The sequence below is a fragment of the Phyllostomus discolor genome, chromosome 10, assembly GCF_004126475.2.
Source record: "Phyllostomus discolor isolate MPI-MPIP mPhyDis1 chromosome 10, mPhyDis1.pri.v3, whole genome shotgun sequence".
In the NCBI taxonomy this organism is placed as follows: domain Eukaryota; kingdom Metazoa; phylum Chordata; class Mammalia; order Chiroptera; family Phyllostomidae; genus Phyllostomus; species Phyllostomus discolor.
In genome coordinates, this window is record NC_040912.2 from 64,600,689 (window position 1) to 64,615,910 (window position 15,222).

Sequence of the window (15,222 nt, forward strand, 5' to 3'; positions counted from 1 at the left end):
CAGTTTTGATTAGACTTTTCAGTGGTTAGGAATCCATGGAAACCATTCATAACAATAGTTTGAATAGGCAAAAAACTAAAAAAGCTGCTCTTTTATTCTTGTATGTAGCATTTTTCTTTCAGGGTGTGTAACTTAACACCTAGTATTGTGAACTTGTGTAGTGCTGAACCAATTTAATAGGGGTTTGCTGTGGTTCTAAAAATTTTTATCACCAGAAACAAAAGATTTCAACAGAAAGAAAAATGAAAATTGGTTAGCATACTCATGCATTCCTTGTTCTTCTCCCCCTCTCTTTTTTTCAGTGAGCATGTTTTTGAACACGTTAACACCGAAGTTCTACGTGGCCCTGACAGGCACTTCTTCACTAATATCGGGGCTTATTTTGGTAAGTAATGGAATTCTTCCTATTTAAAAACTTGTTTATTATCAATACACATATATATTAGTATATGTACAGGGAAAAAATCTAAAAGAATACACACTAGCAGCTTTGCTATTATCTTGCCTGTGTGTATATGTTGGGTTGGCACATAGAGAGGCCTTTCACTACTTAGGTTACATATTTCTAAAATATTTTTTAAAAACTTTAGACAAAGCATATATTATTTTTATTGAATTGAAAAACAGTAAATAAAATAGAATATAAAGGAGAATGATTCTGTGTCAAATTGTAGTGTCTAAGATACTATAAAATAAATGACTCAGTTCAAGTAAAAATATTTTCATTACTCCTTTTACAATAAATTACAGAATATAATTAAGATCAGCAGAAAAATAGCTCAGTTTCTTCAAATTTATTGACTTGGGTATGACAGTTCTAAGCTTTTTCCCCTGATCTCCTATTCTGGTAAAATTTGCATTTATTTCCCTATTGTTTCTTTTAAAAAAATTCTAAATAGGTGAAAAACAATATGATAATCATGTCTGTGGCTCTATTATACTATGCTTGAAAATAGTTACAGGTTTAATAAATTGTAACACCTGAAGTCATTTCCTTTACTTTAAAAGTGCCTTAGATAGGACCATCTAAACTCAGAATCATTCTCCTATAAGTAAATGACCTTTAAGGAGAAAGTGGTTTTAGAAAGTTTTTTTTCTTTACACATAACCCTTTGATTATTAACTATTATAGAAATAGGACAAGAAAGATATTACAGGGTTTATGTTAAGAGAATATCTGTAGAGAAACAGAAGTTTTGGGGGAAAAGGGCACCAAGATGTGGAGCAAGAACATAAGTGGACCTAGATGAACAGAGGATTTCAGAAGCTTGAGCTTATAAGGTGCAGAGTGAAAAGGTGGAACAATGTGTGCAGGGCAGAAACCTGCAAACAGATGAGAGTGATGGTGATAGTGTGGGGAACACCTTTTTTGTGGCCACAGCCTGTTCAGGTTAATCATGTGGGTTGCTGGACTCAAGGGAAGATGTGTTTAAAATTGATACATTGGACCAGGAATGTGAAGAACATCAGCAAGGGGCACTCCAAGATTGTTATGTAAGTGGAAATCCAAATAGAAAGCCCAATGTTGACTGCAGAGACCAAACCTAGGTGAGGGGAAGCATATTAAAGTTCCTTCTTGAAATGGGTTGAAATGAGCTGTATGTATAATTTGTACCATATTGCTGCTCACATGCAGAACTGCCCACCCGTTTGTGTCTGAAGTCTTTCTTATTCTGTGGGGACATGAGAAAAATAAAGGCCTCACAGGGAGTTGTTCATAAAGGTGTAAGTGATTTGCCTATATTCCTGTTGTTGATTTGTAGCAAAGCCAGATTTAGAGCCTATGTCTCTGGTTTCCGCCTTAATATGCTTAATGGACTAAAGAAACTTTAAACTTGGAGAATGCTTTCACATGCTTGATAAATTATTAGTGAGTATATGCTGAAAACACAGCAACCTTTTAGCATATATATATATTGAGGGGGAGGGAGTGAGGAAGTATTACAAAATCTCTAATATCACTTACATATAAAATAATACTTTAGTATTTTTTCTAAAACATCTTTTAAATCTTTTTTGGTTAAACAAATAAAACATGGTGGGCATTTTTGTATACAATTTGAATAGCAATTTTATAGTGAAACCAGTAATCTACTCTGATATGGAAAGCTAGGTTTGTGCATTGCTCTCAGGGATGTTCACTTAAGAACATTACCTACTGAGATGGTGCTTACTGTGTGCCAGGCAGTGATCTAAGCACTTTAAATGCTAACTCATTTACTCTTCCCAACAGTACAATGAGGTAATTGCTAATGTCATTTCCATTTTCTTTATGCATAAACTCAGTGGTAGAGTAGGCAAGTAGGCAACCTGCTTTAGGTCACACAATTGGTAAATTGTGAAGTTGGGCTTCTACCTAGGCAGTCATGCTTTTTAAAAACATTTTTTATTTATTGATTTTTGAGAGAGAGAAAAAGAGAGAGGGAGAGAGGGAGAGAGAGAAAGAGAGAGGCAGGCATCGATTTGTTGTTCCACTTATTTATGCATCATTGATTGATTCTTGTGTGTACCCTGTCCAGGGATGGAACCCACAACATCGGTATATTGAGATGATGCTCTAACAAACTGAGCCGCCCAGCCAGGGCCAGTTGTGCTTTCTCACTCATTTCACCACCTCTTGGTTAACTTTTTGGCTGTTTTTCTGGTTTGCTAAATAAATGGCGGGTCTGGATTTTATTCTAGCAGTATATTGGTACAGAGCATTAGGCTTTAAATTAATTACAAGAGTATATAGGTTATTTGTTTTCACTCTGGTAAGTTAGGCCCCCAACAGTCATGTTTCCTTCTAACTCAGGGATGGTGAAGTCTCATCAGCTTATTTTTCTTGTTCTCCAAATAAAGGATTTCCCTAGCCCATGGCCATTTTTTGCAGATCCGGGCTCGTAAGGCTCTCTCCCTGGCCTGTGGACTGCAGCTGCTGAAACTTCATCACTGTAGTGCTGCCTTATGGGATTGTTGCATTGCATTATTCTCAGGAAGCAGAGGATATTGCTGACTGATACGGTATTTTGAGCAAGGGAAATCCTCTAACGTGTGAGGATTTTGAAAGGCCTTTCTCAAAAATGCTTGATCTGTCCTGAGGGCAAAGTAACTACAACGTAGGGGTAGTTCTTGATAGTGTTAGACGCCTGCTTTAGATTGTTGACACTGGCATTGTCCAGCCTTTTGGGGCTCAACTTTGCTAACCCTCAAAATGGACCTAGGATGGAGGTTTCTGTTCAGCCACAACTCTTTTCTGCCAAGTGCGTTTCATGAAGAAGCAGTATTGAGGTAAAGGAAGAGGTACTTTGAAAAATAGCTGCTTAGCAGTTTGTTTCCTGGCACCAGAGAGATGATTATCTAACTATTCTCCTTTGAGCAATGTTAGAAGAGCCATGCTTTGAGCATTCAAAGAACAGTGCAGCCCCTGGGGAAATTGCTTGTTTGAGGACCTCAGGATTCCTATGCTGGAGGCTAAAATTATCATGTGATGTGATGTCTTAGGAGAAGAGAGGTAAAAAGAAACAAAAAAACCCTGGTATTTCTCTTGCAAAGAAAAAGTCAATTAACTGAACAAATATTCATAGAAATAAAATGGGTTTGCCAAATGCTGCTCTCCTTCACACTAATGTGTTTAAAAATAAATGAGGACTAATCAATATGCATTTTAGTGGATGTCACAGCTAGTTCTTAATTTCCCAAGTTAAAAACCTACCGTGAGTTCTACCATGTACCTTCTCTCTTCCCTTTGTTTCCTGTGCCCAGGTACCCATCCAGCCAGCTCACTCTCTTTACTTCAAGTTGCCTCTGCTGGCTTGGTACAAGCCTTTTCACCTCAGTCCTGTTCTAGCCACAGGAAGTGCAACTGTCGTCACAGCCCAAATCTACCAATTTTGTCTTTTATCTGCTCTAGCAAGGACATATCTGTCTGCTTGAAGTAGCTTCTGTGGGCAATGTTTATTTCAATGGAGAAAATTTCTGGGTTTTGTTTTTGCTTTTGAGAGTGGTCAGGTGGATATGTGGAGAAAACGCTCCCCACACTTTTCTCAAAATGTTGGTAGAAGGGAGAAAATGCTGTATTGACATTCATGCCTAGATCCCTGTATCCTTATGAACATATATATATAGACAAGCACCTCCAACTGCATTTTACAGATACTAAATGGAAAGATAGAAAGTAGGCATCCAGAGCATAATTTTTAAAAGTGAGAATCAAGAACAAAAAAATGTGAAATTTAGAATAGTAAATAAAAGAATTAATTAGTTTATGGATTAGATGTGAAAAAATTATGTTTTGGGGAAAATAGTAGTAGAGATAACGGATCAGGTGGGGAATTTGTTGTAACGAAGGTCCAGTTGTTTGGGTTTCCCACTCTATTCTAGGTACTGTCTTAAGCACTTGGCATATATTATTTTGTTTAATTCCCATTGAAATTCTAGGTGGTAGATATAACCAATGCCTTTGTGCTGCTGAGCAGAAACCTACACACAGTGTAAATAATTTGGCCAAGGTTATGTAGCTGACAGAGAGTGAAATTTGAATCTGGGCCTGTTTGATCATGCCCTCTATCCCCTCTTATTCAAAAGTATGGGAGTGGGACTTGGAGGATTGTTATGGCTCCTTTTGACTTTTCTTCACTTATCTGAATAACTTGACCTGCACTTGAGGTAGTACTTTGATAGGCATATGGATCACCCAAGTGATTCTGTGGTAACAGAGAAAAAAGACTCAGGAAAACTTGATTGGAAGGGCTCTTGGGGTGTGGGAAGTACCATATAAATAAATACCAGGTTGTGTCCATTATGAAGCAGCTCGTATGTTGGCTCTAGAATAAAGCATGAGAGGGATGCTGTGGAGGCTAGATCGCTGGGGAGCCTACAGGCAGTGGGAGGAAACTAAGGCCTTATCAGATTACAGCTTCTTGGGGTCACTATGAAAATTAATGATCTTCTGCAGGAGACCAAGTGCCATAGAGTAGATATATGCCTATCAGGGTCTGACTGTGGACATGAGTGGATCAGATTAATGATTAGACTTGGTGAAGGAGATGAAAATGCTAATGGCAGAATAAGGAACAAAACCATTTTTGGGCATTTTTCATTTATATTTGAGCAAAAATGAGAGGCTTGAAAATTATGCAGTTGGAGGGTTGGAGGTGAGAACCATCAAAAGCTATGCAATTGAAACCAGGAAAGACCTAAGGACTAAGTATCCGAAAGTTTATGACTTGCCCAGGATATCTTGCTAAGTAAGGGTGGAGTGAGGCCTAGGATTTCAATTTCCACTGCTTTTCCACAGCATCATTCTGCCTCTCATGAAGACGTTGAGTAGGAAGGTGGATAGCCCCATTGCCTAGCAGTTGATGTTTTCATGTTAACAGGCTTAACAGAAATAGGTCAGGTAGACAAAAAGGGGGGCAGGGTAGAAAAGAAAAGAAATGAAAAAGGGAGGGAGACTTTAGCCTTTTCTGGAGGAGACACTTTTTTTCTATAGTCTAGAACATAGATGAACACTTACCACACTTTACATTTTTTGTTTCATCATTTATTCTTTTGTTCTCTTTATAATGGAAGTTTCACAAAGGCTAGGACAATATCTGTGTTTTTGTAGATGACTATATAATAAGTAAACACTTAGAAATATTTTTTGACTGCACAGAGATCCAGTGAGTAAAGGAATTAATCAACGGCATCAAAATTATCTGGACAGTTTATTTGTATTTATTTATTTTCACATGTATATTTCCTTTTATTATAGTTTATTTTTTGTATTTTTTTTTGCATTACCATTTATCCCCCTTATATCCTCTTGCACACCTACCCATCTCTTCCTCCTGGCAATCACCATGGTGTTGTCCATGTCCCTGAGTTCTTTTTCTTTTTTGGTTGATCCCTCCACCCCCCAAACCTGAAGAAGAGCTGTTATCCTGCTCTCTATCTGTGATTCTGTCTTTATTTTGCTTGTTAGTTCAATTTGTTCATTAGATTCCACACATGAGTAGAATCATATGGTATTTGTCTTTCTCTGATTGGTTTATTTCACTTAGCATAATGTTCTCCAGGTCCATCCATGTTGTTGCAAAGGGTAAGATTTTCTTCTTTTTTATGGCCAAGTAGTATTTCATTGTATAAATATACCATAGTACTTTACTACACTCATCTACTGATGGATGGCTGCTTCCATATCTCGGAGATTGTAAATAACGCTGCAGTGAACATAGAGGTACATATATTCTTTTGAATTAGTGTTTTAGGTTTCTTTGGATAAATTCCAAAAAGTGGAATCACTGGGTCATAAGACAGTTCCATTTTTTATTTTTTGAGGTAACTCCTTACTGCTTTCCACAGTGGCTGCACCAATCTGCATTCCCACCAACAGTGCAAAAGGGTTCCCCTTTCTCCACATTCTGGCTGGCACTTGTTGTTCGTTGATTTATTGATTATCCCATTCTGACAGGTGTAAGGTCATTGTGGTTTTAATTTGCATTTCTGACAGTAATGTTGAGCACCTTTTCATATGTCTATTGGCCATCTGAATGTTCTCCTTGGAGAAGTGTCTGTTCACATCCTTTGCACATTTTGTAATTGGATTGGGGGTTTTTTTGGGGGGTGGTATTTTTTGGTGTTGAGTTCGATAAGTTCTTTAAAAATTTTGAATATTAACCCCTAATTAGATATATTGGTAAAATGTTCTTCCATTCAGCATTGGTTGTCTTTCCATTTTGTCGATGGTTTCCTTTGCTGTGCAAAATTTTTTAGTTTGATATAGTCTCATTTGTTTATTTTTTCTTTTCTTTTCCGAGCCTGAGGAGATAAGTCAGAAAAAACATTGCTACAAGCAGTGTCTGAGATTTTACTGTGTATGTTTTTTTTCTAGGATTTTTATGGTTTTGAGTCTAACATTTAACTTTTTAATCCATTCTGAATGTATTCTTGTGTATGGCATAAGAAGGTGATCTAGTTTCATTTTTCTGCACATATCTGTCCAATTTTTCCCAACAAGTTTATTGAATAAACTTTATTCAGCCCATTGTATGTATTTACCTCCTGTGTCAAATATTAATTGACTATAAACACTCTCTATTCTATTCCACTAATCTATGTGTAATATTTATGCCAGTACCAGGCTCTTTCTATTAAAGTACCTTATAGTATAGTTTGAATTTAGGTAATGGGATTCCTTCAACTTTGTTTTTATTTCTCAAGATCACTATTGCTACTCGGGACCTTTTGTTGTTCCATGTAAATTTTGGAAATATTCATTCTAGTTCTGTAAAATACATCATTGGTATATTGATAGGAAATGCATTGAATCTTTAGATTGCTTTGAGTAGTATGGACATTTTAATGATGTTAATTCTTCCTATCCACAAACATGGTATGTGCCTCTACTTACTTGTATCCTCTTCAGTTTCTCTCTTCAGTGTCTTATAATTTTCTGAGTACAGTTCTTTTACATTCTTGGCTAGGTTTATTCCTTGGTATTTTATTCTTTTTGAAGAAAGTTTGCGTGAGATTGTATTCTTAATTTCCTTTTCTGATAGTTAATTATTGGCATATAAAAATGTAGTTGATTTCTGGATACTAATTTTATATCCTGCTACTTTGCTGAATTCATTTATCAGTTGTAGTAGTTTTCTGGTGGAATCTTTAGGATTTTCTTTGTACAATATCATGTCATCTGCAAATAATGACAGTGTTACTTCTTCTTTTCTAGTTGAGATGCCTTTTATTTCTTCTTTTTGTCTGATTGGTAGGGGTAGGACTTCCAGTACTATGTTGAATAAGAGGTGAAGGTGGACTTCCCTGTCTTGATCCCGATATTAAGGGGGAATATGTGTAGTTTTTGCCCATTAAGTATGATGCTGGCAGTGGGTTTGTCATATATGGCGTTTATAACATTTAGGTATGTTCCCTATATTACCATTTTGCTGAGAGGTTTTTTTTTTTTAAATCATAAATGAGTGCTGGATTTTATTAAATGCTTTTTCTGCATCTGTTGACATGATCATAAGCATTTTATCCTTCATTTTCTAATGTGGGGTATCACATTTATTGATATGTGACTATTGTACCAACCTTGCATCCCCAGAGTAAATCCCACTTGATCATGGTGTGTGATCTTCTTGATGCATTGCTCTATTGAGTTTGCTAATATATTGTTGAGGATATTTGCACCTACATTCATCAGGGATATTGGCCTGTAATTTTCTTTTTTTCTAGTCTATTTTTTGGTTTTGGAATTAGCATGATGCTGGTCTCATAAAATGAGCTTAGGAGTCTCCCCTCCTCTAGAATTTTTGGTAATAGTTTGAGAAGGAGAGGTGTAAGTTCTTCTCAGAATTTGGTAAAATATACCTGTGAAGCCATTCAGTACAGGGCATTTGTTGGGAGTTTTCTGAGTACTGTTTCAGTTTCATTAGTTGTAATATTCAGATGTCTATTCAGATTCTCTGATTTTTCCTGATTTAGTTTTGGAAGATTGTATGTTTCCAGGACTGCAAGACTCCTTTCCAGGACTCCTGTGTGTTTCCAGGATTGTATGTTCAAAGGACTACAAGAAAATATTATGAACAACTATATGCCAACATGGATCCATTTGGATCCATTTTTGTCCAGGTTGTCCAATTTGTTGGCATATAGTTGTTCATAATATTTTCTTGCAGTCCTTTGTATTTCTTTGGTGTCAGTTGTTACTAATCCTTTTTCATCTCTGACTTTATTTGGATCCTCTCTCTTTTTTTCTTGATGAATCTGGATAAACGTTTGCCAACCTTGTTTTTTCTTTTTTTTTAAGAACCAGCTCTTGGATTCATTGATCTTTTGTAGTGGTTTTATTTTTTAGACTTGATTTCATTGATTTCTGCTCTGATCTTGATTATTTCCTTCCTTCTACTCACTCTGGGCTTTGTTTGTTGGTCTTTTTCAAATTCCTGTAAGTGTCAAGTTAGATTGTTTATTTGAGCTTTTTCTTTTTTCTTGAGGTAGGCCTGAATTTCTGTCCTAGGACTGCTTGGGTCCCTTAATATCCACTAAGAGTTGGATTACATATTTAGGTGCTCCTATGTGAGGTGCCTAAGTGTTTATTTACTAGGGTTATATCCTCTTTTTGAATTGTTCCCATTATCATTATGTAGTGTCCTTCTCTCTTACTATAGCCTTGGTTTTAAAACCTATTTTGTCAGATATAAGAATTGCCACCCCAGATTTTTTTCCCTTTCCATTTGCATGAAATATTTTTCCATCCCTTTACTTTTAGTCTGTGTGTATCTTTTATTCTAAGGTGGGTCTCTTGAAGACAGCATATATGTGCATCTTGTTTTCTTATCTATTCAGCTACTCTATGTTTCTAATAGGGTCATTTAAAGTGATTATTGATATATGTATTTATTGCCATTTCTTTTTAAAAACTATTTTCCATTGTTCTTCTTCCTCCTCCTCCCCCCTCTCCCCTTGTTGCAGTGTTGGTGTGGTGGTAACAAACTCCTTTATCTTTTTCTGGTCTGGAAAGCTTTTTATTTCTCCTTCAGTTTTAAATGATAGCCTTCCTGGGTAAAGCAGCCTTGGTAATAGGTCCTTACTTTTCATCACCTTGAACATTTCATGCCAGTCCCTTCTGGCTTGAAATATTTCTGTTGAGAAATCAGATGACCTTCTTATGGGAGCTCCCTTGTGGGTAACTAACTGCTTTTCTCTTGCAGCTTTTAAGATTCTTTGTTTTCAAGCTTTGCAATTTTAATTGTGATGTGACTTGGAGTGGGCCTCTTTGGGTGAATCTTTTTGGTACTCTCTGTGCTTCCTGGATTTGTGGTCTTTTTTGCTTCACCAGGTTAGGGGAGTATTTGGTCATTATTTCTTTTAAAAAAACAATAAAAAATATTTAATTGATTATGCTACTACAGTTGTCCCACCCCCCCCCCCCCTTTATTTCCCTCCACCCTGCACACCCTCTCCCACCCGCATTTCCTGCCCTCCTTTAGTTTATGTTGATGGGTCATACATATAAGTTCTTTGGCTTCTCCATTTCCTATACTATTCTTTTTTTTTTTTTAAGTTTGACTTTTCTTCTTTTTTTTTTTTTTGATTATTTATTTATGTATTTTTAGAGAGGAAAGTGGGGGGAGAGAGAGAGAACGAGAGAGAGAGAGAGAGAGGGAGATGTGTGGTTGCTGGGGGCCATGGCCTGCAACCTAGGCATGTGCCCTGACTGAGAATCGAACCTTCGATGCCTGGTTCACAGTCCGCACTCAATCCACTGAGCTACGCCAGCCAGGGCTCCTATACTATTCTTAACCAACCCCCCGCCTGTGTATTTCTACCTACCATTTATACTTCTTATTCTCTGTACCTTTTCCCCGTCTCCCCTTCCACCCCCTGCACTGATTACCCTCCATGTGATTTCCATTTCTGTAATTCTGTTCCTGCTCTAGTTGTTTGCTTAGTTTGTTTTTGTATTTTAGGTTCAGTTGTTGGTAATTGTTGTCATTTTATGGTTCATAGTTTTTTATCTTCTTCTATTTCTTAGATAAATCCCTTTAACATTTCATATAATAAGGGCTTGGTGGTAATGAACTTCTTTAACTTGACCTTATCTGGGAAGCACTTTATCTCCCCTTCCATTCTGAATGATAGCTTTGCTAGATAGAGTAATCTTGGATGTGGGTCCTTGCCTTTCATGACTTGGAATACTTCTTTCCAGCCCCTTCTTGCCTGTAAGGTCTCTTTTGAGAAATCAGCTGACAGTCTGATGGGAACTCCTTTGTAGGTAACTGTTTCCTTTTCTCTTGCTGCTTTTAAGATTCTCTCCTTCATTTTTACCTTGGCTAATGTAATTATGATGTGCCTTGGTGTGTTCCTCCTTGGGTCCAACTTCTTTGGGACTCTCTGAGCTTCCTGGACTTCCTGAAAGTCTATTTCCTTGCCAGATTGGGGAAATTCTTCTTCATTATGTTTTCAAATAAGTTTTCAATTTCTTGGTTTTCCTCTTGTCCTTCTGGCACCCCTATGATTCAGATATTGGAACATTTAAAGATGCCATGAAGATTCCTAAGCCTCTCCTCATTTTTTTGAATTCTTGTTTCTTCATTCTGTTCTGGTTGAATGTTTCTTTCTTATTCCTTCTGCTCCAAACCCTTGGTTTCCTTCTGGTCACTATTGGTCCTCTGTAGATTTTTCTTTATTTCACATAATGCAACCTTTATTGCTGCCTGGGTCTTTTTTATACGGTTGAAGTACCCAGTGAGCTCCTGCAGCATCCTGATAACCAGTGTTTTGAACTGTGCATCTGATAGGTTGGCTATCACTTGGTCGCTTAGTTGTATTTTTTCTGGAACATTGATCTGTTCTTCCATTTGGGCCAATTTTTCTTTTTTGTCTCTGTGCGCCTTTTATATAGTAAGAGGCAGAGCCTTAGGTGTTCACTAGAACAGGGCAATCCATGTGGCTGCGTTGTGGTGCTGTATGTGGGGGAGGAGTCTGAGGGAGTGGTGCCACTTGCTCCACTCTCTGATCGTTTTCAGTCACTTCCTCCACTACCCACAAGCAAATTGGGTCCTTCTGGTGCTGATCCCTGGGTGGGTAGGTTTTGTGTCTGTTCTAGGACTCTCTGGGTCTCGCCAACAAACTCTCCTGTGAGGCTGGGGGTTTCTCCTGCTGCTACCTCAAGCCCAACAGGTGTTCTCAGTCAGAGGTATGAGGCTTTATTTCCCGGTGCTGGACCCTGGGTTGTGTGGTCTGTCTCACTCCCTAGTTGTTCCTCCTGGTTTATCCGCAAGTGAATGTGGGACCACCCAGTCCACAAGCCACTGCCTCATCTTGTCTGCCAGCTGCTGCCTTGCCTGCCCTGGTCCTCCAGCTGCCACATTGCCGTGACACCTCTCCACTTGGCCTCCTGTCTCTGCCCCTCCTACAGGTCTGGATGAATATTTCTTCTTTAACCCCTTGCTTGTTGGATGTCATAGAGTTCGATTTTCTGTCAGTTCTGGTTGTTTTTTGCTTTTAAATTTGTTGTTGTCCCTCTTTTGGTTGTGGGAGGAGGCTGTGTGTCTACCTATGCCTCCATCTTGGCCAGAAGGACATTATTTCTTCAAATAGGTTCTTGATCCCTTCTTGTCTCTCTTCTCCTTCTGGTAGTTCCATGATGCAGATGTTGTTACGTTTCACATTGTCCCTAAGGTCCTTTAAACTATCCTCATTTAAATTTTTTTTCTTTTTGCTGTTCTGCTTGGGTGTTTTATTCAACCTTGTCTTCCAAATCACTGATTTGATCCTCTGCTTCAATCAAACCTACTATTTATTCCTTCCAGTGTATCATTTATTTCAGACACTGCATTCTTCATTTATGAATGATTCTTTTTTATGGTTTCTATGTCTTTTTTTTTTCATGCTGTTGAGTACAGCGTTCCTTTGTCTTCCCATTTAGGCTGCCTCTTTGCATTTGTCTCTGTGTATTAGGTAGATTTGCAAAGACTCTTGTACAGTTTTATGTCAGATGCTGCCTGTGACTGGCCCTGGGCAAGTGTTTTGAGCTATCAGTGATTCACAGCTTGTGGTTTCTTCTGTTGGGCCTGAGTGTGTGCTGAAAAAACCAAGCTGTGCACCATGGCTGGCTTTTGTTAGCACTGTGGCTGGGGGGCGGTCTGGGGAGCTTATTTAAAATGATGGATTCTGAGTACCACTGCAGACCATGAATATGAGCTGGCAGGACTTGGGACATAGGGCACAGACTGGCTTCTCCCAATTGTCTGTGGTCTCCATAATTTCATTCCAGGAGAGCAGTCTTTCTATCTTAGCCACAATCGGTAATGCTAAAAAGGAAAATCTTATCCTGTGAACATACAGACACTGAGGTGGGATGGATCACTGACTGTTGACCTAGAAGAGAACCTCAGTTCTTTATCTTCTCTCTCTTTTTTAAAGGCAATAGGTGACTGGGAAAGAGGGTGGAAGAGCATGAATACCTGATCTTCACACAGCTGCCTTAATTGTTTAGGGAAATAGGTGACTGAGGAAGTATCTGTAGAGATCAAAGAAGCAGGAGATCAAGACCCCCTCTTTAACTCTTCAGTATTCCTAACAAAACAGACAGGATCCAAGACTAAAAAAAAAAGTTTGTTATGAGGGATTAGGAGGGACTTTGAGAAGGTAGGTGAGTATGGTGAAAGGAATATACTTGAAAATTCTAAGAAGACACTAAAAAGTTTATGGATCTTACTATTTATAATTCATGACAACTGCCTTAGTTTGTTTCATTTAAGCCCAGAATATTCCCTCTTGCCAAACCATTGTTTACCATCAGATATATTTCTGAATATTTACAGCAGTTGTCAATTTGGCTGTTTTTCCATAGGAGTAGACAGCTAGAAATTTTCATATTTCCTCTTTAATCTCCACTGTCACTGTGTCTACGCTCTTGTGTTGTCACCATCTACTTTAATCTTCAGGAAGCACTTAGTCAACTAAAGACTGTGACATTTTTGTATTTCCCATGGATTTAATGGAATTGGTGTGAAACTACTAAGGTGCTGCTATATGGGAATCTTGGAGTATTTTTTTTAAATGTGATATAGGGAATAGAGAAGTCCCCTGATTCATGGAGAGAAGTCTTATACATAGAACACACAATTCAAGAAGAGGAGGGCTTATCGATTAGAAAGTATCTAGGCATTTTTAGGAAGGATTTAGCTTTTAGGTGTGGAACACAGATGGAAAAGTCTTGCCTATTATCCCTTTGTCAGATTTTTGCTCCTTCCCTATGGTTGAACATGAGACAAATTTGCACCTTAGGCCAGCTGCCAACCTGTATCTCCACCTCCAATCCCCAATCCCAGTGTTCCTTAGTCATCCTCTCTTCTTCTGTCGATAGTAAAGGAGGAGGTCACAAGGCATTGTTAACTGAGACCTTGACTAAATGCGTGTTTGTTTTAAATATGATCTGGGTCCTGAGTTTAGCTTGTGGCCCTTCTGTACTGCAAGGTATAGATCCAAAACACTTTTCCCAAAACCACTTCTTCCATCCTCACGTTCCCAATTCCATTTCTACATCCCTTACCCAGAGGATAAACCTTATTTGAAATCTACTGAGATCAGTGTCACCCACTTTTTATCCCTTTGTTGACTTCTAAATGTGAAATAGCTCATATCACACCCTACTTTCCAAAAAAGAATGTATCCCTCTATTCATTGATCCTTCCCCATTTTTTCTGGCTGAAAGCAAAAAGTGGTAAGTTACTTTTCAAGGCAGGGTAAGTGTGTTTCATCGGCTCTTGGCATCTTGTCTCTTGGTTATTTGTACTTTTGCATCTTCAGGTTCTCTCTTTCCACTAGTTTCTTTCCTGTTCCACAAATCTATATAGGCTTCTTTTTTATAACAAACAAAATGAACATAAGCCCTTTCATTGGTCCTAATGTTTTTTAAAATTATGTCCCTCTAAATCACCAGGCCAGTCCTTATCATCCACCCATGCATCCACCATCCATCCCTCCTTCCGTTGATCCACCCATCTATCCAACATTAACTGAGTGCTTACTCTGACCTTATTTTACACAGTAGATAACTGAGCCACAGAGAATTAAAAGAACCAGCCAAAGTCATACAACTCAGCTATCATGAACTGTATTAGAATTTTTACCTTTCAGCTAGATGGTAGGGTCACTGTTGGCTTCCTAAATGTTAAACCCAATTGATGCTTTTTAGTTTTCATCTCACTTGATCTGTATAATCCTTGGGATGGAACATGAGTAGAAAAAATAATAGAAAGATTACATTTTTAGGACTATGAATTGAGTAAATTCATACTTTAATTGAGTAAATTCATACTTTTATTATTGTCAGATTAAAAATTGTTTTGTCCCTGACCAGGTGGCTCAGTTGGTTGGAGTGTCTTCCCGTACACCAAAAGGTTGCACGTTCAATTTCTGGTCAAAGCATGTACTTAGGTTGCAGGTTTGATCCCTGGTCGGAGTGCATACGGGAGGCCCATGATTGTTGTTTCTCATATTGATGTCTCTCTCTCTCTCTCTACCCCCCCTCTCTTTCTCTCTCCTTTCTTCTCTCTCTCAAATCAATAGACATATCCTCCGGTGATGATTTAAAAAAAATCTGTTTTGTTTCATTGTGCCAAGCCCAGTTAGCTAATAACATGTCTAAAAACTAATTTTAAAATCTAAATTTGTTTATGAGAGCTTTGTAGTTTACATTTTTGGTTATGCACCATGGAGAAAAATTCAAAGTGACAACAAATA

At 38.0% G+C, this 15,222-nt stretch overlaps 1 protein-coding gene across 1 annotated transcript in view; it reads left to right on the forward strand.

Moving 5' to 3' along the window:
* Positions 1-15,222, forward strand: part of ST7 (suppression of tumorigenicity 7) — a 317,157-nt gene that overhangs the window by 172,222 nt on the left and 129,713 nt on the right. Inside the window, 1 exon segment of the mRNA XM_036010835.1 lies at positions 303-385. Within this exon segment, the coding sequence (XP_035866728.1) occupies positions 303-385 (83 nt within the window).